Source organism: Bos taurus, chromosome 17 (assembly GCF_002263795.3).
Source record: "Bos taurus isolate L1 Dominette 01449 registration number 42190680 breed Hereford chromosome 17, ARS-UCD2.0, whole genome shotgun sequence".
In the NCBI taxonomy this organism is placed as follows: domain Eukaryota; kingdom Metazoa; phylum Chordata; class Mammalia; order Artiodactyla; family Bovidae; genus Bos; species Bos taurus.
The window spans coordinates 62,472,616-62,497,210 of record NC_037344.1 but is presented as its reverse complement, the minus strand read 5'-3'; the positions used below and the strand labels follow the sequence as shown (position 1 = coordinate 62,497,210).

At 56.6% G+C, this 24,595-nt stretch overlaps 1 protein-coding gene and 1 long non-coding RNA gene across 2 annotated transcripts; one reads left to right on the top strand and one right to left on the bottom strand.

Moving 5' to 3' along the window:
• Positions 1-5,750: 5,750 nt before the first annotated feature.
• On the top strand, positions 5,751-24,422 carry RAB35 (RAB35, member RAS oncogene family). Its single transcript, NM_001098127.1, has 6 exons — positions 5,751-5,896; positions 11,201-11,251; positions 15,420-15,543; positions 20,735-20,859; positions 20,977-21,101; positions 22,232-24,422. The coding sequence occupies exons 1-6, from the start codon at positions 5,845-5,847 to the stop codon at positions 22,358-22,360; spliced, it is 606 nt and encodes a 201-aa protein (NP_001091596.1). The 5' UTR covers positions 5,751-5,844; the 3' UTR covers positions 22,361-24,422.
• LOC132342551 (uncharacterized) lies at positions 20,261-20,766 on the bottom strand. Its single transcript, XR_009490962.1, has 2 exons — positions 20,548-20,766; positions 20,261-20,455 (listed from the first exon to the last, which is right to left on the bottom strand). It is a non-coding gene; the product is annotated as an uncharacterized lncRNA (long non-coding RNA).
• Positions 24,423-24,595: the final 173 nt, after the last annotated feature.

Here is a 24,595-nt window from a genome sequence, read left to right as displayed (position 1 = left end):
AGTGACAGATTTCTTCTCCTTGGGCTCTAAAATCACTGCAGATGGTGACTGCAGCCATGAAGTCAAGAAATGAGTGCTTCTTGGCAGGAAAGCTATGACCTAGACAGTGTGTTGAAAAGCAGAGACATTACTCTGCCAACGAAGGTCCATATAGTCAGGGTTGTGGTCTCCCCAGTGGTCACTTATGGTGGTGAGAGCTTGACCATAAAGAAGGCAGAGCACCAAAGAATTGATGCCTTCGAACTGTGGTGCTGGAGAAGACTCCTGAAAGTCCCTTGGACAGCAAGGAGATCAGTCGATCTTAAGGGAAATCAACTCTGAATACTCACTGGAAGGACTGATGCTGAAGCTGAAGCTCCAGTATTTTGGTCATCTGATGTGCACAGACAACTCATTGGAAAAGTCCCTGATGCCGGGAAAGATCGAGAGCAGAAGAGGCGTCAGAGAATGAGATGGTTGGATAGCATCATTGATGCAATGAACACGAACTTGGGCAAACTTCGGGAGATGGTGAGAACAGGGAGGCCTGGCATGCTGCAGTCCATAGAGTTGCAAAGAGTCAGACATGACTGAACAACAACAAAACTGAGGTAGGGAAGGAAGGGAGCGTCTCAAAGGTCATGTGGCCAGTTGGCTGCAGAACTGGAAAAGCAAACCCACATTTCTTGATACTGTGGTCACCAAGCCCCAGGGCCATATTATAAAAATACTTTTGGAAGGCGAATTTAACAAACAAGTCAAGTTCTTGGCATGTGGTTCTGTGGAGTGACTGGGTTTCACTTTTTAGAAGAGGTGGAGCCCCGTTGTTTCATTGGGCAGTTCTGAGCTGCTAGGAGGGTTCCCTGCAGGAAGGAAGGTGTTGATAGTAACAAAGCTTAGGAAACTGGAAAAACTAGTCCAAAGATTATCAGCTCAGTGGGATTTCTGGGTGAGATTCCTGAGTGTGTCTGCATGGAAACACCAGTTCACTGTGAGCTGCTCTGAGAGTTGGTTGAGATGGCATCTGGGTCACAAACTACCATTTAGACCCTCATAAAGAAGGGAAGTGGGACACTTGGGGTACTGCAGTATTTAACACAGTGTTTCTCAAATATTTCAGCCCCAAGACTCCTTTACACTGTGAAAAATGGTGGCAGACCCCAAAGAACTCTTGCTTATATGCAACTTGCCTACTGATACTTAGCATCTTAGCAAAACTGGTCAATTTTAGAAGCTCCATTAATTCACCTGAAATAAATCTATTACACATTAGCATAGATAACCATATAGCAAGTGTTAAGTTTGAGGAGGGCAGCACTGCTTTGCATTTTTGCACGCCTCTGCACTTCCTGGATACTCACGTCTGCTCAGTGCAGCCCTGGGAGACTCCACCATGCCCTCTTAAGGAATGAGTGGAAAAGGCAAATGACATCTCAGTTTTGTGAAAATGTTTCAGCTTCACAAATCCTTTGAGTCTCATAGGGGGCCTTGGTGTCTCTAGACCGCAGTTAGAAAATTCTGATCGAATCTTGAAGATGGGAGAAAAATCCTACTTATAATGGGAGGGGGTCTGACCTTGAGTTACAATGAGAGACCCCAAATTTGGCCCACACTTCACAGAAAGCAAACTTGAGAAAGTTCAATCAGGTTATTTCTGAGGCTCCTAACTGTAAATTCTAGGTGTGGCTGCACTTTAACTGAATGGAAACCAAGTGCCCACCATGTCCAGGTCCCAGTGGGTATCAGGATGGTCCCTGCAATCTAGGGACTTCATGTCCACTTGATCTGGAAGAGGGGCGACCAAAGGGCAGGGCCAAGTCTCTTGATCCAATTCGGCCTGCAGCGTACAGGTGGGGAGTCGGGCCAGTTCTCAGGTCCGTCAGAGAAGAGACCACAGTTCCGTTTATTCCCTCCCTCCTGGACCATCATGTTGGGTAGTGGTGCCCTCTGGTCTTATCTGCACCCACTTCCTGTTACCTGATTGCAGCAATTGCTTTTTCCCTCAACAGAGAGTTCAAGTTCAGACTTCACTGGTGACCAGCCCGAACTGTGGATTTCCCAGGTCCCTCCCCAGCCTCTGCTGCACTAGCCCTCATCTGTCCTCCCACTCTGGGCATTGCTGGCTCTGAACCCAGACCTCACACTCAGGGGTCCCTCCCCTTTCCCCTCAGCCTCCACAGCACTCGACTCTCCTCTGCCAGTTGAGCTTTTTAAAGTGCTCTTAACCCATCTTCCTCCCATTCTTACTACTCTATGCTTACTGTTCACTGGCTGCCAATCCTCTACCTACGCTATCCTGGAAAATACTTTATTCACCCCACTGTTCTCAGCAGCCCCTTCATTTCTCTTCATTCACAACCAGACTTACTGAATGAACAGTATATACCCACTGCCTTCAGGGCATCACTGTATGTCCTGTAAATCTCTGTATACTCTGTCCCTCTTACTCTCTTTGGTTTTTCCTTTTAACATGTGTTTATTTGCATTTTCTATCAGAATGTGAGCTCCATGGAAGCAGGGACTTGAAAGCTTTATTTCCTGCCACCTCTCCAGCTCCTCCATCAGTGCCTGGCAGCTGTGAGCCCTCAAATGTTCACTGCCTCATCTTCCCCAGTTGTACTGTAAATTCCTGAGGATGGAGTTTTGTTTCGCTCCTGGTAGGTCCTCAGTGCTGGCACCCAGTAGGTGCACAATACCTACCTTACTAGTAAAGGGATCCAGGTGTCAGGCTAACTGTTTTCTAAAAATTTGGTAGATACTGTTTGCATATCGTATTTTGTACTGGTCCTTCTTGCTGTTACGTCACACCTGGGCTTCAGCAGTAGCCTTCGTTAAAGCTCTGCAGCTGAAAATCCTCCTGCGTGCCTGTACCAGATAACATCCCCCCAGAACATTCTGATAATGCTCCTCTGCTCAGGAACTTTCAATGCCCCCCACTGTAGTCGCTGTAAGGTCTGAACAGGTGGTGTTGCAAAGCTCATCATCGCTAAGCTGGCCCTTCAGAACAGTGGAACAAAGTTTCCCATTGGCAGCACATACTGCTGCTTACCTCCAGGGGCACCAAAGTTTATGTTGTTCTAAATAGAGACTTTATCTACCATAACATAGCTCCAGTCACTGCATTGTAGTTTAGATCATGTATAACAATGTTTCTAGAGGAAAATGTGCTCAGATTTTCCCTTTGGGGAACCAGGCACACACCCTGTCTCATGGGGAATTCTCCCTCAAGGCTAACACCCATCATCCTCAGGGCTGAGAGCAGCTCTTAAAACACACCTGCCATTCCCAGCTCTCTCAATTCCAATTCCACCATGAGAACTCTAGGATGAAATCCTTCCCCCCACCTCCCCCCATTCTAATCAAAAGTGCTAGCTCTCCTCTGAAGTCTAGTCTGCTAATCTGACAGCTGTTTCATCTTGTATTTTTTTTTCCTCACAAGTGTGTCTTATCTCTGATGAGACTGAAAGCTCCTGGATGGGAAAAGCTCTATCCTAGAGTCTGTGGCACAGGAATTAACACCCATTGCCTCCTAGAAGGCACTCGGAGGTAAGTCAGAGGAGTCTGGGCTTCCTAACGGCTGGTTCTGCTCCACTTCTTCAAAGTATCCTACAGCTGTGCTCTCAAGAGGCCTCCCTGGGTATGTGCGCTAAGGTCTGCAACAGCAAATGGCCCAAAGCAGGAATGAGTCAGTGCAAAATGACCTCAGGTTTAACAGCATTACTATTACTGTTTATCATATGCCTGTAGGAGCCGGGTGATTTGCAAACATCTCTCATCCTCACAACTATTATGAGGAAACTGGGGGCTTTGAAACACTGATGTGATTTTTCCAGACTCTCAAAAGCTTTTAAGGGGTGGTGCCAGGATTTCAAAGCTGGCAACTGAACCAAAGCCTGTCTGATTCCAGAGCAGGTTGAGGTGGTGATCCAGAGCAACCTTCTGCCTCACCAGGTGGGCAGGGTGGACTGTGCCTGCCTGGGGGAAACTGAGGCTTCTTTCTTGTATTTTCTAAAACTGCTAAATCAAAGGGGATCCCACTAATCTTTCCCAGAGCAAGAAGGACCATTTTGTTTCAATGATCATATGAAGAGCTCCCCTCCCAGCTAGTACCTTCAGATCCTAAGCCCATGTTCTTTGGTCATCACCAGGCCGATTCTCAGCTCCCGGAAAAACAACTTAAAGCTTGAGTCAAGACACCCCATGTGCTACTCAAGGATCTTCCCTGCAACACTGTTTATCATAAGAGATTGTAAACGTGAATGCCTATCAAGAGCAGAGTGGTCAAATTATAGTATGCCAATGATGGAGTGCTCTGTGGTTGTGAAATGACAGAAGATCTAAGTATGCTGTTAAGAGAGAAAAGGCAATTTACATACATGTGTGTTCCACAGGCAAAGACAATTCATTGAAAGACATTTATTCATTCAACAAATATTTGTTAACCATTTTAAGGTATCAAGAAACTTAGTAACTTGTGAGGGGGTGGGTCTGAGGGGGTAAATGGTAACTTGTACTTTCTGGTAAGCTTCTGTACATTAAAAAAAAAAAAACTCCACAGGCATTACTTTGTATAAAGTCAAAATAAGTTTGGGAAAACAAGAAGAAATATCTAGCAAGTACTTGATTAGAAAAGGACAGAGCTATACAGAACTCAGCAGTAACTTACATTTTCCCCCTGCAATTCTACAAAGGAGGATGGCAGTAGGCGCAACCTATTTTTAGTGCAGGTAGGAATTTAAACCCGGAAAAAAAACCCAACCAACCCACCCTAGGGCTGATAATAACCTGAATACCGCTTAACGTCGGCGGCCCAGGTCTTCCTACCACACAATCTGCATAAGTTTTATCTGTAGGTGCGGTGCAACTGAAGCTGAGGGCGCTGCTGCTATCGATCTCAAGGGTGCATCTTACACACGGGGGCATTCACCTCGCAGGCCAGGGTCAAGTTGGAAAGCGACCCGGAATCTGGAACCTCTCGGTCCGCTTTACCAACGGGGCATCTCAGGCCCCAAGAGGTCGCGCGGGGCTGGGTTGTGACTGCCCCAGCGCTGCCGTCAAAGGCCACACTGCTCACACGGTAAACTCACACTGCTTACAGTGTAAAGCTTACACGTCCGGTAAAACTCCCGCAGCCTCCAGCCGCCCTCGGCGTCCAGTCCACGGGCCCCGGGACATGGTGGAGGGCCCGGAGCCAGCACCTCGTAGGCGGTGTCCAGGCAGATGGGGGCGGAGTGTCCTGAGTTCACAGTCCCGAGAAGCTTGGAGCTCGGCGTAAGCCCCGCCCCGCCCGGTCACTGCGTGCCAGTCGGTCCCTCTCCGCAGCGCTTGCGGGTCTTAAAGATGAAGCAACAGCAGCAAGTCCACCCCGGGCCACGGTCGGCCTCGCCCGGCACTCCGGGATTCTTGCAGCTAAGGCCTGGCTGCAGCTGCGCTCTCGGAGCTCCCAGCACAGCAGGCCGCGGACGGCGGGCGGGCGGCGGTGGTGGCGGCGACGGTCGCTGAAGAGCCACGGACAAGACAAGCCCGCGCCCCCGGGACCCCGACAGGGCGCAGGCGCCGTGCGCGAGCGCGGAGAGGGCGTGGCCGGCCGCCACTGCGGCTGCGCGGAGGCGGGGCCAGGCGCTGCGCCTGCGCAGTGGCGGGGCGGGGCGGGAAGGAGTGAGGCGGCGGCAGCGGCGGCCGCTGCCGAGGAGGAGGAGGAGGAGGAGGGGGAGCGAAGGGAGGTGTTTCTGTCAGTTCCGGCTGTTTGTTCGGGAAGTGGATCCGCCGCTGCCGGAGCAGCCCGGAGGGAACCGCGGATCCCGAGGCCAGCACCGACCCCGCCCGCCCGCCCTCGCGCGCGCGCGCGCGCCTCCCCCGCCCGCCATGGCCCGGGACTACGACCACCTCTTCAAGCTGCTCATCATCGGCGACAGCGGTGAGGGCCGCAGCGGCCGGAGGCGGCGTGGGCCCTGCCGGGCGCGGCCCGCAGGGGCCTCGGGGAGGGCAGGCGGCCGGGCGGGCGGGGAGGTGCCGGCCCGCACCGGGCGGCCGGGAGGGGCGGCCGGGCGGCCCCAGGGGCTCGCAGAGGGGCTCCGGGGCGCGCCGGGGTGAGGCCGGGGCGCGGAGCCGCGGAGCGGAGGGGCCGGCGCGCGGGGCTCGGGTCCGGGCTCCCGGTCCGCTCGCCGCGCCGACCCCTCTGCCCCACGTGTGACCTTGGTCCAGTCTCGCGATCCTCTGGAGTTGGAGGGAGCCGGGTTCGAGTCTCGGGACTACCAGCTTCCTCACCCTGACCTTGGGCGAGTTGTTTCGCCTTTCCGAACCTCGGTTCTCTCATTTGAGAGGTGAGGACTTGCCTCGCTGGGTAGTTCCTGAGTCTTGGGTGAGATGAAGCTGGAAAAGTGCTTCACACTGGACCTGGCGGAAAGGGAGCTCCTGGTGTGTGGTTGTCAGTAGCGTTTGTAAGCCTAGGTTTCTTCCTGGGGAAAGTGGGGCGGGGGTGGGGGGTGGTTAATCTCAGAACCTGCCTCATGGGATTCCTGTGAAGTTTAAATGAAGTAAGACAGGTAAAGCACTTCGCGCCGAGTCTGGCACATTTCCTGCTGAATTATTCTGTGGGGTTCCCTGTGTTCATCTGTAAAATGGAGCAGCAATGGGATCCGCCTCGCTGGGGTGATGGAGTGTTGTTCAAGGAGATAATACACGCGCAGTGTGCAGAACCGGGCACATAGTGAGCGCTCCCTGTGTGTTTGCTGTTGCACACTGTCTGCTGGACAGAGCTGGAGGTGGGTCAGCCAACATTACAAAAAAGTGTACCCTCCTTTAGAGCTCCTAAGTCTCTCTCCAGTGCCTGGCACCCAGTCGGTGCCTAATATGTATGTATTGAATGAATGGATATCCAACATCTTCAGAAAAGATAGTCTTGTTTCTGAGAAAGGGTGGAAGGTTGTAGAGGTGTTTGGAGTGTGGCAGGTAAGCAGGTTTATGGGGTGACCAAAAGGTCAGGGAGGTAGGCCCTGGGAGGTTTATAGGAGCATAGCTGAGGTGCTGGGATTTTACGACGGGGAAGGAGGCTTGGGAATGGCCCAGATTTACAGACCAGACCTGAGTTGAGTGCTGACAACGGTATCATGTGACTGGAGGCAGAGGCCAGGTTGGTGGTGGAGCCCATGGATTGTTAGGGAAAGCGGGGACCAAATCAAGGGGCTGTTAGGCCTTGAAGTTGGAGCGTTGTGTCAGAGCCCAGGCAGAACCAGGCGAGTGGCTGGGTCGTGGTCTCACAGTGGAGATGGATTGCGACGTGGCCGGTGACTCGGATCAGGTGAAGGATGGCTGAGGTTTCTGTGGTTGCCCATGGAAGGGAAAAAAGTTTAAGGGCTAATGAGGGAGGTGAAGAGTAGCTGTGGGCAGGGGAGCATGGATTCGTCTTGGTGTGAATGAGAGAAGTCCAGACCAGCTGTGTAGCCTCGAGACCAGCACGGCCTTGGGTGTTTCCCAGGGTCCTGGCACGCTTATGCCTTTTGAGCTTCGTTCTCAGCCCTCACCTCGGTTCTGGAGGGGCTGGCATCAGGGTGATTTTCTGTCCTTTTGGAGTTAAGGTCAGCTTACCACGCTCAAGGTCCCTGTCCCTTTGCAAGAGGCCTGGGGCCTGCGTGTAGCCCCACAAAAATGGAGGGCATAAGCTTAGCCAGAAGATGCACCTTCTCCCCAGTGAAACTCAGGCCATGGTTTGGGCCTTCTTTCTCACCATACATTCTACCTGATGTATTGATTCTTCACTCTGAAGTTAGTTGTGGGAGAAGACTCACTGGGTCAGGATTTATGGATCCGGCTCCGTGGTTGGTCTGAGCATGTAGACTGTTGACTAGAGGAGATCTAGGCTTTGCAGTTTCACGTCCCCTGACAGTGCGCTGCCACTCAAAGCCTTGGAAGTTCAGGCTAAGCTCTGGCAGCTGAGCAAGGTAGACTGGCGTCTCACCCTCCCCTGAATCTGGCTTCTTATGTGATGCTTCCTTAAGGGTTTTCAAACGATTTCATAGACACTCTCTCATTTGGTTCTTACCCATTGCTTGTGTGGTTTGTCAAATAAGGAAACTGAGGCTCAGAGTAGCTGACTAATCGACTTGCCCCAAGTTGCACAGCTCCTCAGAGGTAAAGCCAGGTTTTTTTTTTTTTCAATAGCAAAATAGTTTCATAATAAACTTGTTTGTTGTTTAGTTGCTAAGTTGTGTCCGACTTTTTGCGACCCCATGGACTGTAGCCCACCAGGCTTCTCTGTCCATGGGATTCTCCAGGCAAGAACACTGGAGTGGGTTGCCATGCCCTCCTCTAGGGCAAAGCCAGGAGTTAATGCATATGATGCGTTATGAGCAGCTGGTGTCAGGCCTGGCAGACAGTAGGCCCTCGATGAATGTTAGTCCCTTTCTGTAGAAATCCAGAGCTCTTCTTCCCACTCTGCCACATTGTCCTTGCTTCTGGAATACAGACCCTCTGCTTTTGCATCTCTCTTCTGTGCTTAAGGTGGAACACGGTCTCTCAGGGGCTTCTAACATTGGCTCTGTAACAGCAGTTCGTCCGGTCCAGGGGGCCGATCAGACTCATTCTTAGAACCTGCAGGCTGTGTTGGAGATCAAGTTAAAGCCTCTGACTCCACAGCTGAGTGAACTGCAGCTCAGAGAGGGGAGCGACTTGTCTGAGGTTGTACAGTGAGTTAGTTACTGAGCCAGGATTAAAGCTGAGCACACTTTATTCAAAGATTTTGGGGTCTTCAACAGTAGAGAACTGAAATGAGGAGGAGTGAAGGAGCTGGAGCACACGGGAGGAGCATGGCCAAGGTGGGGCCTGTGGTGGAGGCTTTGAGGACGAGCATCTTTTGAGGACGAGTGCAGGGCGTGCAGGGCGAGGGGCAGAAGCGGGGGAGGGCTGGGGTTTGGTGGAGATGGAAAGTGGTGGGTCCGTTTTTTACAGAATGAGTCTGTGTCTCCCCGCTTCCAGAAGGCATCAGGGGCCGGGCTTATACTCCCTGCGGGGTCGAGGGTGATGGGCTGGGGTGGCCGTGGGGAGGCTGTTGACTTCGGCTGAGCTGAAGGCCGATCGGCACCCTGCACTTCCCTGCTTCTGTGGGTGCTGCGTGTGTTCCCAAGGCTGCCTCTTCAGGGACATTTAGGAAACGCGTTTCTCAGGGTGGGTTTCCCTTCCTTCCAGAGGGACCAGCCAGGCCAGAGGTGGGTGTTGGCCTGAAGTAGCAGTTGACGGGGTGACTGTAGTGGTTTTGAGCAGCTCTGCAGATGAGCTTGGGGTGAATGAAGCCCCGCCCTTCCCCCTCCCCCACTCCCCAAGGCCAGGCTTGGGGGGACGCTGCTGCTTTCCTGCTTCAGGCAGAGGGCGTACCCCAATCCCTTAGGCTTCTGCTCCCCCCAGCCCGCCCAGAGTTTGAACACCCGCGCTTGGGCTCCTCTTCCTGCTGCAGCCGTAGCGTCAGGTGGTGATCGGCCCTGGTTTAGTCACAAGTTCACTGAACAGTGTTCTGTTGGCGCCTACTAAATGCTGGGCCCGGCTTCCAGCCCCAGGACCATGCAGGGCAAATGAGGTGAGATCCCCTTCCTGGAGGAACTCGTGGCCCAGACACAAGGTTTTCGCTGAGTAAGCAGACCAGGAGGCTCTGGGAGGAAGCAGGGAACCCGTGGGGTGGTGGCGTGGGGCAGAGCACTGCCGCGAGGGGCCGGCCCGGAATCTGCCCCCCGCCCCGGCCTGGCCGACAGGAAGCCTCGCGGGGGCAGCGATGAGGAAGTGGGCCCGGTGCTCACAGGCGCTGAGCGGTGGGCCTGGGGCTGGCTGCGGCTCCTGTCTGCTCAGAGCAGCGCCGGCCTGCCATCGGGACAGCCCGAGCCTGGTTCGCTCTGTGAGGCCGACCGGTTCTTCTGGGCATCCCTGGGCGACTCACCCACTGGGAGAGGTCCTCAGAGGAGCTAGTCAGAGAGGATGCCTGGGTCAGCTGGGGAGGGGGCAGAGGCCGGGCCTTCTGCGGGTTTGGGGAACACACACACACACACACACACTCACACTCACAATTAGCTCTGAGCTGGATGTGCAGGGGTGCCGTCTGAGACCCCGGGTGAGGAGCTTTTCACGTCTAGCTTTTAGCAGTGCTGCTAAAACTCTTTAACAGGAATGAGACAGAGGAGCCTCTTTGGGTTTCTCTATTTATTTAAAATATTATTTACTTGGCTGCACTGGGTCTTAGTTGGGGCATGTGGGATCCCCTACTAGGGATCGAACCTGGGGCCCCTGTATTGGGATTGTGGAGTCTTAGCCCCTGGGCCACAAGGGAAATCCCAGGTCTTTTTATTATTCCACTTCCTGAAGCAGACACAGGAAGACTTCCAGAGCAGCATGTATCCGCAGGACTCAGATCCAGCACTGCCCTCCAGCCCTGCCGAGGCTCTGAGACCAACGTGTAGGTCTCGGAACCTCGGGTGCCTCCTCTTAAGAGATGCAGCTGGGCTTGCGGGCATGTGCGTGCGGGCTTCCTTCTGTGCTTGGCTGACCCTGCGGGCCTCGGAGGCGGGACAGGAGGGCACAGGACAGGTGTACCTGGGGGCTTATGGTGCCGGGTGTGGGTGTTGATGGGATTTCAACAATCCTTATGAGGATTCTGTCCATCCTTGGAACAGGAGAGGTCGTGGTAAGTGAAACGGTCTGAGTACCGTGAGCTGTCGGACTGAGGAGTGTCAGGCGGACACCCCCTCCCCACCAGTGGCATCGGCCGGGGGAGAGTGGCCAGCAGTGGCTTTGAGTTGTCTGGGCCTCCCTTTCCTCGCCTGCAGAAAGCCCTGATGGTCTCCAGGGTGCTTTGCAGCCGTGCAGCCCCCGTCTCACCAAGCTGAAGCGCTGCACGTGATGTGTTCTCCGGACGGTGTTCTGGACACGCCTTGGGGACAGGAGCACAGGGTCGGCCTTCCTCAGCCTCATTGCTGTTGTCGGGTCTCCTTGAGGGGTTGCTGGAGCCGGGCGTGGACCCCTTCCTTGTCTCTGGCTTGGGGGCAGTTTGGGGCTCACCCTGAGTTGGAGGGCAAGGTCAGAGGTGGAGAGGGAGGGGTGTTCCGGTGGGAGGCTGGCTAGGGAGGTAGGTGGGTGCTGTCATGTGTCTGGAGAGCCGGGACCCGGGCTGTCTCCCCGAAGTGGGGTCGGGCTTGGAGCAGGGACCCAGGCCGCCTCTCACCCCCCGCCCTCTCCCCTGCAGGTGTCGGCAAGAGCAGCTTACTGTTACGTTTTGCAGACAACACTTTCTCAGGTGAGTGTGCCCCTGGGGTGCTGCTGGGTGTTTTGGTTTTAAATCCTTTCCCCTGGCGCCGGTACACCCTGGTCTCTGCCTCAGCAGACAGAAGGGGGGAGTGGCGAGTAGGTTAGAAGTCTCTAGTCAGTCTCCAGCTGTCTTCTTGGGAAAAAAAAAACAGTTGCAGGCCCATCATTTTTCTACTCAGGGTCTTTTTTTGTGCCCCAACATTGAAAAAAGAAAGAAACAAAAAACTGACGCTTAGGACATGCCCATCTAAAGAATCAAACAGGAAGACTGAACAACATGAAAAGAGAAAGCTCCTGGTCCCCTGCCCCGCACTGACGCTCAGTGTCCCCCCTCACCCTGCCCCCGCCTGTGGTGGGCGGCCCCCCCAGCACATCGGAGATCACCCTTGCACGTCAACACGCAGCCCTGTGGTTCTTCGAGTGGCTGTGCAGCTTCCTGGGCTGTGCAGGGGTGCACGTGGTTCAACAGTGTTCTTGACGCGCGCTTGCTTGCTTTCTGGTAGCCTCTCTCAAATGGTGCCGCGTTTCTTGGGACACTGCTTCTATTCCCGTATAGAAGCAGAGGTACGAGGTCAGGGGGTATGTGCTTTTCAGGTTTTCACAGGTCCTGCCAATTGGCCTTTCGCACTTGTGAGAAGCTGAAGGGCTCAGAGAGCCCCTTGTCAATGCCAGTCGCTGCTGGGTCTCAGTGGTCTCCATTTTTGCTCAGCTGATGGGCGGAAAGTGCTGCCCATTTGATCTTGCTTCCCCGATCCCAGTGGGCCACGTTTTCATTGCTGGAGCTCACTGGTTCAGTGCAGAGGCTTCAGGTCGGCCTGGCCTCTCTGACCGAGGACTGAAGGAATGCCCTGCGATGCCGTGGAGGGAAGTGGTCACGTGGCAGGCGCCTCTCTCTCGGGGGAGAGGGGTTTCTCCTGACAGCGGTGGTGTGACATCGGAAAGAGTTGTCTTCTCCGCATCACCATGAGCGTGACTGAATCTCAGCTGACCTTTAAAAGAGGAGCTGACGACCATCCCTGCCACGCGGAGTTTTTGCGAGGATGGCCCGGGCCTAAGGAATCTCTCCTTCCTCGCGACCTTTGCCGCGAGTGGAGCTCCTTGCTGCTGGCTCCTGGCGAGGAGACATCGCCGGTTTGTCCTTGCTGCTCAGGAATGGTAGCCAGTGGGCACTTGCCACTGAGCTGGGAGACCTTCCCCTCCGCCCCGTCCGCTTGGAGCTCTCAAAGGGCTCTCTGCTGCAGCCCGTCTCCTCCTCTCCACTCTTCCTACCAGCTCAGACTGTGGTTGGTTCTCACCTGAGGCATCCCAGCAGCTCCTGCCCACCCCATGCCAGGCTGCTGAATTCGTCGTCTCTAGTAGGGTCTCTTCTGTTTAAAAACCTCAGCGGACCTCTCTTAAGCGAGCCGAGCTCATAGCAAGGTCTCTCCACTTTAGGACCACGGACACTCTGGGCCCTGCAGTTCTCTGTTGTGGAGGCTGTTCTGTGCCCCCGTCCTCCACCCCCCACCCAGCTGTGTCATGAAAATGTCTCCAGGCATCACCAGGCATCCTGGGGGGCAGGCTGGGGGGGCCTCAACCACCCCCTGCTGAAGACCGCTGGCCTTCACACTGTCCTCAGCTCCCCGTCCAGCCTCCTCCCTCCTGCCGTCTCGCCCTCCTTTGTGTCTTCACCAGCTCGCTCGCTCGCTCAGCGGTCAGCCGTGTTTCACGGGCCCACGGTGCTGGGTGCTGGGCCGCTCTCCTGGGCGGAGCCCGGTCCCCGCGGAGCCTGAGGCCGCCTTGGTCTCTGTGCTTCTGCCTCCACCCTTTCCTCTGGCGAGGATGTCCTTCCCCAGCCTGGTCGCAGCCTTGGAAAATGTACCTGTTCTTTCAGGCCAGGCCCAAGTGTGACTTCTGCCCCAGAGCCTTCCTTGAGCTGCACCTGACTTTGAGCCTTGGCCTTTCCTGGCCGCTCTGCACTCTCGATGCAGTCGGTGTGTCTTGTCTGCAGCCCCGCGTCACCGTCAGCTCCAGAGGGAGTGAGCGTGTGGGCTCCTCCCAGCAGCGGTCCTCGGCGTCTTGGGCACCAGGGACCCATCTTATGGAAGACGGTTTTCCCACAGGCGGGGTGGGGTGGGGGTTAGGGCTTCAGGATGATTCGAGCGCATCACCTGCGTTGTGCACTTCCATTCTGTTACTATGTCATCGACTCCACCTCAGATCATCAGGCATTAGCTCTCGGAGGCTGGGGACCCCTGCTTCCTAGCACTCGGGCCTTTGAAAGCCTGGACGAGACTGTTCTGTTGCCAGAAATTCTCTCCAGCGCCATCTTTCACACAGATGCCCCTGGAGAGCTATTTACAATGCCGCTCATGCTTGGGTTAAACCCTTCAATGCCTCCCTGTCACACACAAGAGAAAGTCCAAGCTCTTGAAAATGGCGCAAAAGCCGAGAACTGGCCTGGAACCTCCACCCCAACCTGCCTCCCGACATGTGCTCAACCTCAGATCACCCGCCCCCCACACACACACACATACCACACACACACCCCATTGCTACACACACACATACACACACATACACGCCCCATTGCTATACGCACGCACACACACACACACACCATTGCTACTCACACACACATGCCCCATTGCTACACACACACACACACACACACACACACACACTATTGCTACACACACACCCCATTGCTACACACACACACATGCCCCATTGCTACATACACACACACACACCCCATTGCTACACACACACACACACACACACACCCCATTGCTACACACACACGCCCCATTGCTACACACACATACACACACATACACGCCCCATTGCTATATGCACACACACACACACCATTGCTACTCACACACACGCCCCATTGCTACACACACACACACACACCCCATTGCTACACACACACATGTCCCATTGCTACACACACACACACACCCCCCATTGCTACACACACACACAAACACACACTATTGCTACACACACACACACACACCATTGCTACACACACACGCCCCATTGCTACACACACATACACACACATACACGCCCCATTGCTATATGCACACACACACACACACACACACACCCCATTGCTACACACACATGCCCCATTGCTACACACACACACACCCCCCCCATTGCTACACACACACACAAACACACACACACACCCCATTGCTACACACACACACACACGCCCCATTGCTACACACACACACCCCCCCCATTGCTACACACACACACACACACACACACACTATTGCTACACACACACACCCCATTGCTACACACACACACACATGCCCCGTTGCTACACACACACACACCCCCCCCATTGCTACACACACAGACACGCCCCATTGCTACACACACACACCATTGCTACACACACATGCCCCATTGCTACACACACACGCCCCATTGCTACACACACACACACACACACACACACACACACACACACACACACACACACACACACACATGCCCCATTGCTATTTCTGCTGCTGCCTCTTCTGCCTCTTCTGCCTGGAGCAGTCTTTCAAATCGCAGGTCACGACTTGTGTGTTTTAATTGGGGCATAGTTGGTTTACATTGCTGTGTTCGTTTCAGGTGTCCAGCAAGTGAATCAGTTGTACATACACATATATCCACTCTTCCTTCGACTCTTTTCTAGGCCATTGCAGAGTACTGAGTAGAATTCCCTGTGCTATACAGTAGGTCCTTGTTAGTTATCTATTTTGTATATAACAGGGTGTATATGACTTGTTTATGTTTTAGAAAGTTAATTTTGTGGGTTGTTTAAAATGTTTGGAATGGAGTAGAAAAGAGAAACCCAGAGTGTGTCGTGGTCCCCCATGGTTCCCGGGCCACTCTGGTGGAGCATTTCCTGTTGCAGTCATGGTCTCTTCTCTTATTTCCTTGATGGCTTCATTGCTGTTGAAATTGTCTTCTTTATCACTTGGTTTCATTGTATCCTGTCTCCTGCCCTCACCTTGGGGCTCAGACTCTTTTTCTGTCCAGGGCTGTGTCCTCCAGGCACTTGGAGTGAGCCAGGCGGGGTGGAGCCCAGGGTCACCTGGGCTGTTGAGGACGCAGTCTGACCAGGGTGGCCCTGGGCCGTGCTAACATCCCTGTGTGTGCAGGCAGTTACATCACCACGATCGGAGTGGATTTCAAGATTCGGACTGTGGAGATCAACGGGGAGAAAGTGAAGCTGCAGATCTGGGACACGGCCGGGCAAGAGCGCTTCCGCACCATCACCTCCACGTGAGTCAGGCTAGCCCAGACCGCTCTGACCCCCTCCCCCTTCTTAGACCACCCACCCCCACTCAGGCCCCCTGCCTCCACTCAGACCCCCAGCCCCCGCCATTGGGAAATGGCTCTGGACGCCCCCAAGGCTGTGGGGAGGTGCGCTCCTGGCCGAGGTGCGGCCCTTCCCCTTGAGACCAGAAAAGCGGAGGGGGTGCGCGCGCTCTTGCCTGCGGCGGTAGTAGCCTTGCACCTCCCTCTGGGGCTGGCAGGGCAGTGTGCGTCAGTCAGCGGAACCTCTGGCTCCTTTGTCTTTATTTTTATTTTTTAAAGATTTATGTATTTATTTATTTTGCCTGCTCTGGGTCTTGGTCGTGGTGTGCGGGCTTCCCCTTCTGTGGAGCACGGGCTCAGTGCTCGGGGCTTGGTGTACCATGGGATCTTAGTTCCCCAACCAGGGATCGAACCCGTGTCCCCGAGATTGGAAGGCAGAGCCTTAACCACTGGACCACCAGGGAAGTCCCTCCTTTGTCTTTAAAATAGGGTCACAGTGCTGGTGCTGGCCTCGCCGGGAGGTCAGACACTCGGGCAGCGAGGGTACTCCTGTTCAGTGTCAGCTCACCTGCTGGAGGTGCCAGCTCCGTCACCACCCTGACGTGGAGGAGCGTCTCTCTGTTGGGGGTCTGGAAGGAGCACTGATAGGTGGGAGGCTGTTGGGCGGCCCCCTCCTCTGCCCCAAAGCTGTTGACTGGGGACCCAGCGCACCCTGGAGTCTTCCCTGGTGGCTCAGATGGTAAAGAATCCGCCTGCAGTGAAGGAGACCTGGGTTCATGCAGTCCCTGGGTCGGGAAGATGCCCTGGAGGAGGAAATGGCAACCCACTCCTGTTTCTTGCCTGGGAAATGCCAGGGACAGAGGAGCCTGGTGGGTTACAGTCCATGGGGTCGCAAAGAGCCCGACATGACTGAGCAACTAATAGACTCAGCTCGCCCTGAGGGTCGCCCTCCTTTGCTGCCGCAGGACCTTTGAATCTCTGCTGTAAATGGGCGGAATTGTGCTGGGTCCTGCGGAGTGGCTCTCGGTTCTTGGGCTGTTACTGGAACAGGTTCCGGGAAAGAACAGGACTTTGAAGGCAGGCGGTTTGGAATTTACATTTCTGCCCCCTGGGTTACCTTGGGCAAGTTGCCTAAAGTCTCTGCTCTTTGGTTTCCTGGGGGGCTTGTCTTTGGGGTTTGCATTAATGCGAGGTCCCATGTGCTTGGGCTTCACGTAGAAGATTCTGTGGAGCTCCCTGCGGTTGGTGTTCTCATCACCCTGGTTTTATGGATGGGGGAGCTTCTGAGGGGTGTGTGCAGAGTAGGAGCCGGGCCCAGCCTGGAGTGGCTGCTGCTTCTCCTGGCCTCTCTTCTGCCTCCTCCAGCGGGTCCTGTGGTGGGGGGCTCTCGGGGAGGCGCCACCAAGTTCCCTCTCCTCCCTGCGAGGTGGAGGCAGGCGGCCCCCAGGATGGCCACCCATCGGGGCTGCCGGCATCCCAGGGGTGCGAAGTGTCGGGGTGAAGAGCCCCCAGGGTGGTGGCTGAGAGTGCAGGGGAACCCGGGGGTGCCAGCTTGGGGGGTGGGGGTGACAGACCGGTGGGTGGGCAGCCCTGGTGAAGGGGGTTCAGGGGCCGGATCCTGAGCCACCCTGGAGCAGGACTGGGCCAGCCCTGAGACACGCACATGTGCCGTGATCCACACCTCCCTGAGAGCCTGGGGGTCCCCAGTCCCGGGAGCTCCGCAGGGCAGGTCTCTGCAGCCACCTCCCGATGAGCTGCGGGAGCCCCCTTGTGTCAGCGGCTGCCAGCAAGGCCCGAGCTGAGGGGCAGCTGGAGTCAAGGTTCCCGGGGTAGTCGGATGCCGTGAGCCTGGGCCGCCCGAGCTTCCAGGCCTGAATGAGACCAGGACCTCTTGTCGGTGTCTCGAGGTGTGGGCACTGACCAGGGGTCCTCCTCTAGGCCAGGACTGTTGCCAAGGACTGTGGCTGCTTCATCTCGTTTAATCCTGGTAAGAGTCCTGTGGTTCTCTCCAATGTACAGACAAGAAAAGCGAGGCCCACAGAGGGTGGAGGGACCTGGCTTGGTCAGTTAGGCAGGAGTTGAGTTGAGGTCTGCCCTGTGCCAAGACTCTTGCCTTTAACTCAGCTGTCCCCCAGCCGTTTTGGCACCAGCAACCAATTTCGTGGAAGATGGTTCTTCCTTGGTCTGGGGGTGGGGGCGTGTGTGGCCTGGGGATGGTTCAAGCACATGACATATTTTTAAAATTTATTTATTTATTTGGCCGTGTCGGGTCTTCACTGCGGCATTCGAACTCTGAGTTGTGGCATGTGAGCTCTAGTTCCCCGAGCAGGGATTGAACCCGGGCTCCTGCGTTGGGAGCACAGGCTTAGCCTCTGGAGCAGCAGGGACGTGCTGCTCATGGCATCTACTGTGCACTTCGTTTCTAACCTCATGCCGCCTCTGATCTGACAGGAGGTGCTGGTCCGCGACCTGGAGGGTGGGGACCCGCGCTTTAGTGGATCCACGGCCCCGCTCTCTGCTGGCCCCCCACCCTCAGGGACCAGGGCTGAGCCAGCGGCAGATGCTGTGGTGGCTCCTGTGGGTTAAAACCAGCTGAGAACGCTGGGCCTGTGGCCACAAGAGATGTGGCCACAGGCCGAGCAGCAGGCTGGGGTCAGCTCCCTCCAGGGCAGCAGGAAGGGGGTGAACTGCCTCCTTCATCCTTTGGGGGGACTGGAGTTCTCGGCCACCTGAGGGCAAGCTGGGTTTGTCCCAGGAGGGTGGAGGAGCCGTGCGGGCTGGGGGTGGTTGCTGAGGGAAGGAGCTGGGAAAAGGTCAGGGGTGGGGCAGTCTGGGGGCAATAGTGTGGCCCTTTCTGATTCAGGGCTCTAAAAGAGAAACTAAAACTGCATCCTGTCCGCCTGCTGAGAACGAGTGCCCTGTCGTCCCCTCACCGATTCTTGGCTGTGGCTGCTGGGGTTCGCTGACCCCGAGCGGTGGGGCTAGGGGTGCGGGTCGGGTGGTGGTGGGAGAGGCCGAGGCAGGGAAGGCCCGGCCCAGGCCATGGCTTCCGGCAGCTCCTTCACCAGCCTCCTGTCCTAGCGGTGACGTGGTGGCCTCCTGTCTGTGGTAGCCGGTGAGCGGAGAGCATCGAGGTCATGTTGGCACAGAGCCAAGCTGTGGCACGTGGACGTGGTGCCTGATGGCGGGGAGTGACAGGCCCAGCGCCCGAGCTCCACGCCCCAGGCTGGTCCTCCCTCCGCAGATTCTCGGCATCTTTGGTTGTCGTCAACAAAGGAGGCTGGGCAGCACAGTGCACTGTTCTCATGTCCGTTGCTGGCAGGGGACAGTTGTCTCCCTCCTCTCCCCGTTTCCTGGCTTGCTCTCCTGCACCTGCTCAGGTGGGCGACCCCCAGGTGGACCCAGGTGATGATCTGGGGGGAAGGGGGGCAGGGCGTGGATGGCTTGATTGTTCGGGCTGCCCAGGGCAGGGCTTTGTCCCCAGGAAAGCAGAGAGCTGTGGGTGGACGAAGCCCCAGGAGACGTCAGGCGGGGTCTCAGAGTGGAGAATGGGCGGTTCTGGCTGCCCTGGTGGCCAGCCCAAGGGAGCCCCCCTCACCGCCTTTGGTTTTCCTCTGCCTGCGTCTGGGGCCCGGAGTGTCGCTGAAGGACTGTTAGTGGTGATGATAAAGAGCTGCTGCTGCTGCTAAGTTGCTTCAGTCGTGTCCGACTCTGTGCGACCCCATAGACGGCAGCCCACTAGGCTCCTCTGTCCCTGGGATTCTCCAGGCAAGAACACTGGAGTGGGTTGCCATTTCCTTCTCCAGTGCATAGAAGTGAAAAGTGAAAGTGAAGTCTCTGAGTCGTGCCCGACTCTTAGCGACCCCATGGGCTGGAGCCTACCAGGCTCCTCCGTCCGTGAGATTTTCCAGGCAAGAGTACTGGAGTGGGGTGCCATTGCCTTCTCCGGATAAAGAGCTGGCCCTTGTGAAAACATGTATTATCGCCTTAGTCATACAGCCACCCCCAGAGTTGCATCCTGGTACCCCCATTTTACAGTTGAGGGAACCAAGGTGCCATGAGGTGCGTGCAGTAACCTTCCCAGGTCCACACCGCCTTTCAGAGATGGAGCTTGGTTGATTTTGTCACGGGATGGGGCTGTGAGGAGTCTGCCAGAGCGCTGCTGGGCGGGCGGCTGAGAACGCGGTGCATGTGCGGCCCGGCCGGCTCCGTCCTTTCGGGGCGTGTGTTGCTTCAGGACTGCCACCTGGGAGGGCCTGCTGTCCTGCGGGCCCAAGAGGTGGAGGTGCTTCGGGCTGGCTCAGGGAGGCCGCTGTCCACCATGAGCCTGTCTCTTGTGGGCAGTGGGTCTTCCCCTCCCTCTCAGAGGCCCCTGTGAGCGAGTGTCTCCCTGTACCGGGTGAGGTGACGTGTTGGCCGCTGGGTCAAAGCTGGCTCTCTGGAGGAGCATGAGGCCCGTGCTCCTGTCTGTCCCCCTGAACTTTTGAAGCAGCCCCTCCTGCCTGAAGCCTGGAGTGGCAGGAGCCCATCCACTGGGGTGTGAACAGACCTTGGCAGGCCTCACAAGTGGCGCCTGTCCTTGAAATGGCATTTTACTAAGACAGATTTGAGGACAGAAAAACTTTCTTGGATGTTAAAGAGCACAGTGATAATATGCTGTCGAATGTAAACCTTGCCTGAATATTTTCTTTTTGTGTTTATTTACCTGGCTCTGCCAGGTCTTGGTTGCGGCGCAGGAGACCTTTAGTTGTAGCAGTCGGGTCGTAGTTGCCACTGGTGGGATCTAGTTCCCTGACCAGGGATCGAACCCTGGTCCCCTGCACTGGGAACTTGGGAGTCTCGCGCTGAACCATCAGGGAAGGCCCCATTGCCTGAACTTGAAAAAGGAAACAAGAACTTAAGTTTCATGCCTTCGGCTGCCTCTGAACAATCTGGCTGACCCCACAGGGCGGGGCGCTCCCTACGCACTGCGCTCGGGGAGCAGGGTGAGCGGCAGTGCTGACCAGGTCCCGACGTCAGCTTGAGGCCTCCGGGCCTGGGGGGACGCACCGGCCCCTTGCCCTCCCCACCTGCTGTCCGGGTGCGGGCCGGCGGGTCCTGCGAAGGGGCTGCCCTTGTTTACGCCGTAGCTCTGACGCCGACCCTGGTCCCACAGGTATTATCGGGGGACCCACGGGGTCATCGTGGTCTACGACGTCACCAGCGCCGAATCCTTCGTCAACGTGAAGCGGTGGCTTCATGAAATCAACCAGAACTGTGACGACGTGTGCCGGATCCTAGGTGAGGCGGCCGGCCGGTGGGCGGGGCGGCCCGGGGCGGGGCCGGCAGGTGGGCGGGGCGCGGGGCGGCCCGGGGCGGGGCGGGGCGGGGCCGGGCTGACTCTGTCTTGTGGTCCAGTGGGAAATAAGAACGACGACCCCGAGCGCAAGGTGGTGGAGACGGAAGACGCCTACAAGTTCGCCGGGCAGATGGGGATCCAGTTGTTTGAGACCAGCGCCAAGGAGAACGTTAACGTGGAAGAGGTGAGGCCCCCGCGCCGGAAGGGCTGGGAGCGCGGGCACGCTCCCCACCCCAACCCCGGCTCCCCACTCTGCCTTGGCTGACCCGGGCCGGTAGTCGACAGCATCGTCTTAGCGGCCACTGATCGAGTACCTGCTGTGTGCACCAGGCTCCGTGTCTGGGCATCTCCCTGCCGGGGCCACCTTGCACCTCAGCAGTCCTGAGGGAGAGGCTGCCTCAGACGTGGGCCTGCCCTCAGCCGAGCCCGCGTCCGCTCAGTCCTCCCCGCCCCCCACTGCCCTCTCTCCCCGCTCTGCTCTCTGGCTTTCTTTCCTTGGGCCTTGGCCTGCAGAGCAGCTTGCTTTGCTGTGGCCTCCAGAGCTCTGGTGGGTGTCGAGGCCGGCCCCGAGTACGCCCCAGGCGGGCCGAGTACCACATGTGCCAGGGCTGCTGGAAGTGCTTGGGAGCTTTCGGGAAGGTCCTGCCCGTGGGCTTGGAGCCCAGAGGTCCAGGGGGCTGATCCACTCTGCGTCCTGGGACACAAGCCACCCAGCAGTGGGCACCCTGGGCCCCTGCGTCCGGCTGGGGTCACACCGTGGGCCTTTCCCCCAGGGGCCTGCAGCAGGGCCCTGAGCCCTTTCCAGGCTCCCCCATTCTCGTGTAGGTTGGGGAGGGGTGAGCCCTGCCCCCTAGGTTGTACTTGATTCCTTCCCCAGGAGTGGAGGGAGCTGGGGGTGGTCTTGGGTGGTCTGGGGAAGGTTCTCAGTGGGCTGTGCAGTGAGGTAGTGTGGAGTGGGCAGACTCTGGCTGCTTCTGGTTCGTCACCAGTTCAGGGACACCTTTATCTGTGTCGTCCGAGGTGTCAGCTGAAGGAAAGGAGCTCTCTATCCTTTCACAGAAAGGCTGGAAAATCCCTGAGGCTGACTTCCCTGAGACAGCTCAGAGGTCTTTGATGCTTTTCCTTTCTGACCTCTGTAGCATCGCCTTCTAGATGGGGCTTGAAGACAGAAGTACAGAAATAGCCCCCAGTGGACTGGAAGGCTGGGCCCGGGGAGGCGGGAGAGGCCGCGCTGACCAGCACGGGGCGGGGGGCCCAGCTGTGACAGGGTCTCCTCCCCGGTCTGAGGCCGCCCTGCTTCCTTCACCCTCACAGATGTTCAACTGCATCACAGAGCTGGTCCTCCGGGCAAAGAAGGACAACCTAGCGAAACAGCAGCAGCAGCAACAGAATGACGTGGTGAAGCTCACGAAGAACAGTAAACGGAAGAAACGCTGCTGCTAATGCCCCCAGCCCATTGCAGAGACTGCGCTGCTGCCGTGCCCCCCCGCCCCTGGCCGGGGGCTCCTCTCCTGGGGGACAGTCTCAGTTCCGTGCCGTTATTTAAAGAATTCTCTCCACGTTTTTGTACCGGGAGGTGCCGTCGGGACTTCCTCCCCCCTCTCGAGTGCCAAGAAGGTGTGGGACGGCCTGCCCTTCCCTTCCGGCGCCCCTGTCCCCCGGCCGAGTGCCCGGGCTGGTAAGGACGCTGCCAGCTGAGCGGACTGATTAACCGGAGTCTGTACATAGTGTATATCGCTTTAACCAGCGCGCCGCCCTCATCCCGCTCCGGCTCTTGCCTCCTTCGTGCCAGCCTGCTGCAACACCCCCTCCCCTCCCGACCCCACCCCGACTTACCGCCAGCAGCTTCCGGAGAGGACAGGATCACGTTCTAGAACACGTACCTTTTGCCAACCTGGGCTGGTGCCGTGGGCTCCACGGGACTCGTTCTCTCTCACCGGCATCAGCATCTCCCCCGCGTGGAGGGCCGGCCCCCATCCCACCCCGTCACCACTCCGGCAGCTGGGGATCCCGCCTTGAGGTGGGCCCCAGGGTCCTCCTGGAGGTCTGGCCCTTCGCTTCCAGAGGAGAGATCACTCCTGCCCTTTGGCCCACAAATTTCTCGTCCTGCCTTTCAGACGCCTCAGATATAACCCAGGGGAGCTGTGGCTTCTGATTTAGATATACCAACCTGTTTGGGTTCCAACAGAAAGGTAGGGGTGTGTTTGTGCACAGATGGGCTTGCCAGTGGGGGAGCTGCTAAGGAGTGTCATTTTAATTGATAAAAGTGAAGCCAAATCAAATGAATTAAGTTCCTCATAGTTTTTTTCTCTCTTCCTGAGGCTTGGTTGGCACAGCAGCAAAAGTTGTGGCCTCCCCACTCTGGGTCCAGTGTTTTTAGAAAAAAGGAATGGCTTCCTGTCGCTGTGGAGCTGGGCTCCTGGCCATTTGTTGGTGGGAAAGGAGGGGCCTCCCTTGGAGTCCCGGGTCTCTGATGAGCACCTGGCACCCCTCAGTGTGGGGGAGCGGGTGTTGGGCCACTGGGCCCTGGGGATGGTGCCTCTGAGCTGGATGTAGGCAGCCTTGGGTCCGTAATGGGACTGTTTTAGTACAAAGGCAGCATGAGAATTTCTTGGCCGGGTGGTAGGGAATGGCCGCCTGGGCTGGGCGCCAGCCGTGACTCGCCCTGGTGCCCTTGGAGGAACGATCAGGGTCTTCTGCACTTGATTATGGTCACCCCCTCTCCCCCTCGACACTCACCTTTCCCCTAAAAGATCATGTAACCTGGGAATAATTTATTTCAGCACCATGATGTGTTTTACTAGATTTCCTTTCCTACATTTCCAGGTCAAGCCCTGACTGGACAATCACATCACAGATTCACTGCAGATTTCCCATGTCACTGTTGATGGGTTTTTAATCAATAAAAGGGGGTTTCGTCTGACCTCTCTCTCCACTTCCCCCAAGACTGCCGAAAGCCCGCATATCGGGGTGACAGGCCTTCCTCACTCTGGAGCCACGGGACAAGGTGGGGGTGCTGCGGGGCTGGGGGCTGGCAGTAGGCAGCCGTCGGGTTGGGTGCGTGGGGCCACAGCGCCGCCTGTCTTCAGGACTGTCCCAGCCACCCCAGGTCCCCGGTGGACGTGGAGAATCGGGGCTCAGCCCTGAGTGTTCAGGTGACGCAGGTGTGGCAGAGCTTGCAGATTTAGGCAATAAGTGGGGGGCGTCCTGCAAGTTGCCAGAGCAGGCAAGAAGCCTCCGTGGCTTCAGCTGCTGGACACCCAGACCCAGGTGGGGGGAGATTTGGTGATGGCAGCGTGCCGGTCCGCAGAGTGTCTCACGCATGAATGGGGGGTGGGGGTGGGGGGGGACTCAGGGCTGGACCAGCGTCCTGGTGGACCTGATGTGAACTTCCTGTCAAACAACAACACTTTTAAATGGTTTGCTAGGATTATTTCTGTATTGAAAGTTTCTAATTATGCTTTTTAAAAAAAAACTACTAAAAATAAAGGTTCAAGCTGCCAAATTTTCTTGCAGGGTCTGTTTGCTCTCCTCCAGCTGTGCTCCGGGTGGGCCTGGCTGCTACCCACCCGTTGGGTCCAGCCCTTGTCTGTTGAGTCCCGCACAGGTGTCCGTCGAGGCCCGGGGACACTTTCAGAAGCCAGGGTGGCTCTGTCCACGAAAGGTGGGTCCAGGTTG

What these genes read in the sequence shown, in the direction of transcription:
- RAB35 (NM_001098127.1), top strand. Translation starts at nt 5,845, where the DNA reads ATGGCCCGGGACTACGACCACCTCTTCAAGCTGCTCATCATCGGCGAC. An exon ending in TTCCGCACCATCACCTCCAC is followed by an intron (nt 15,544 to 20,734) that starts GTGAGTCAGGCT and finishes CTGGTCCCACAG; the next exon opens with GTATTATCGGGGGACCCACG. An exon ending in CGACGTGTGCCGGATCCTAG is followed by an intron (nt 20,860 to 20,976) that starts GTGAGGCGGCCG and finishes CTTGTGGTCCAG; the next exon opens with TGGGAAATAAGAACGACGAC.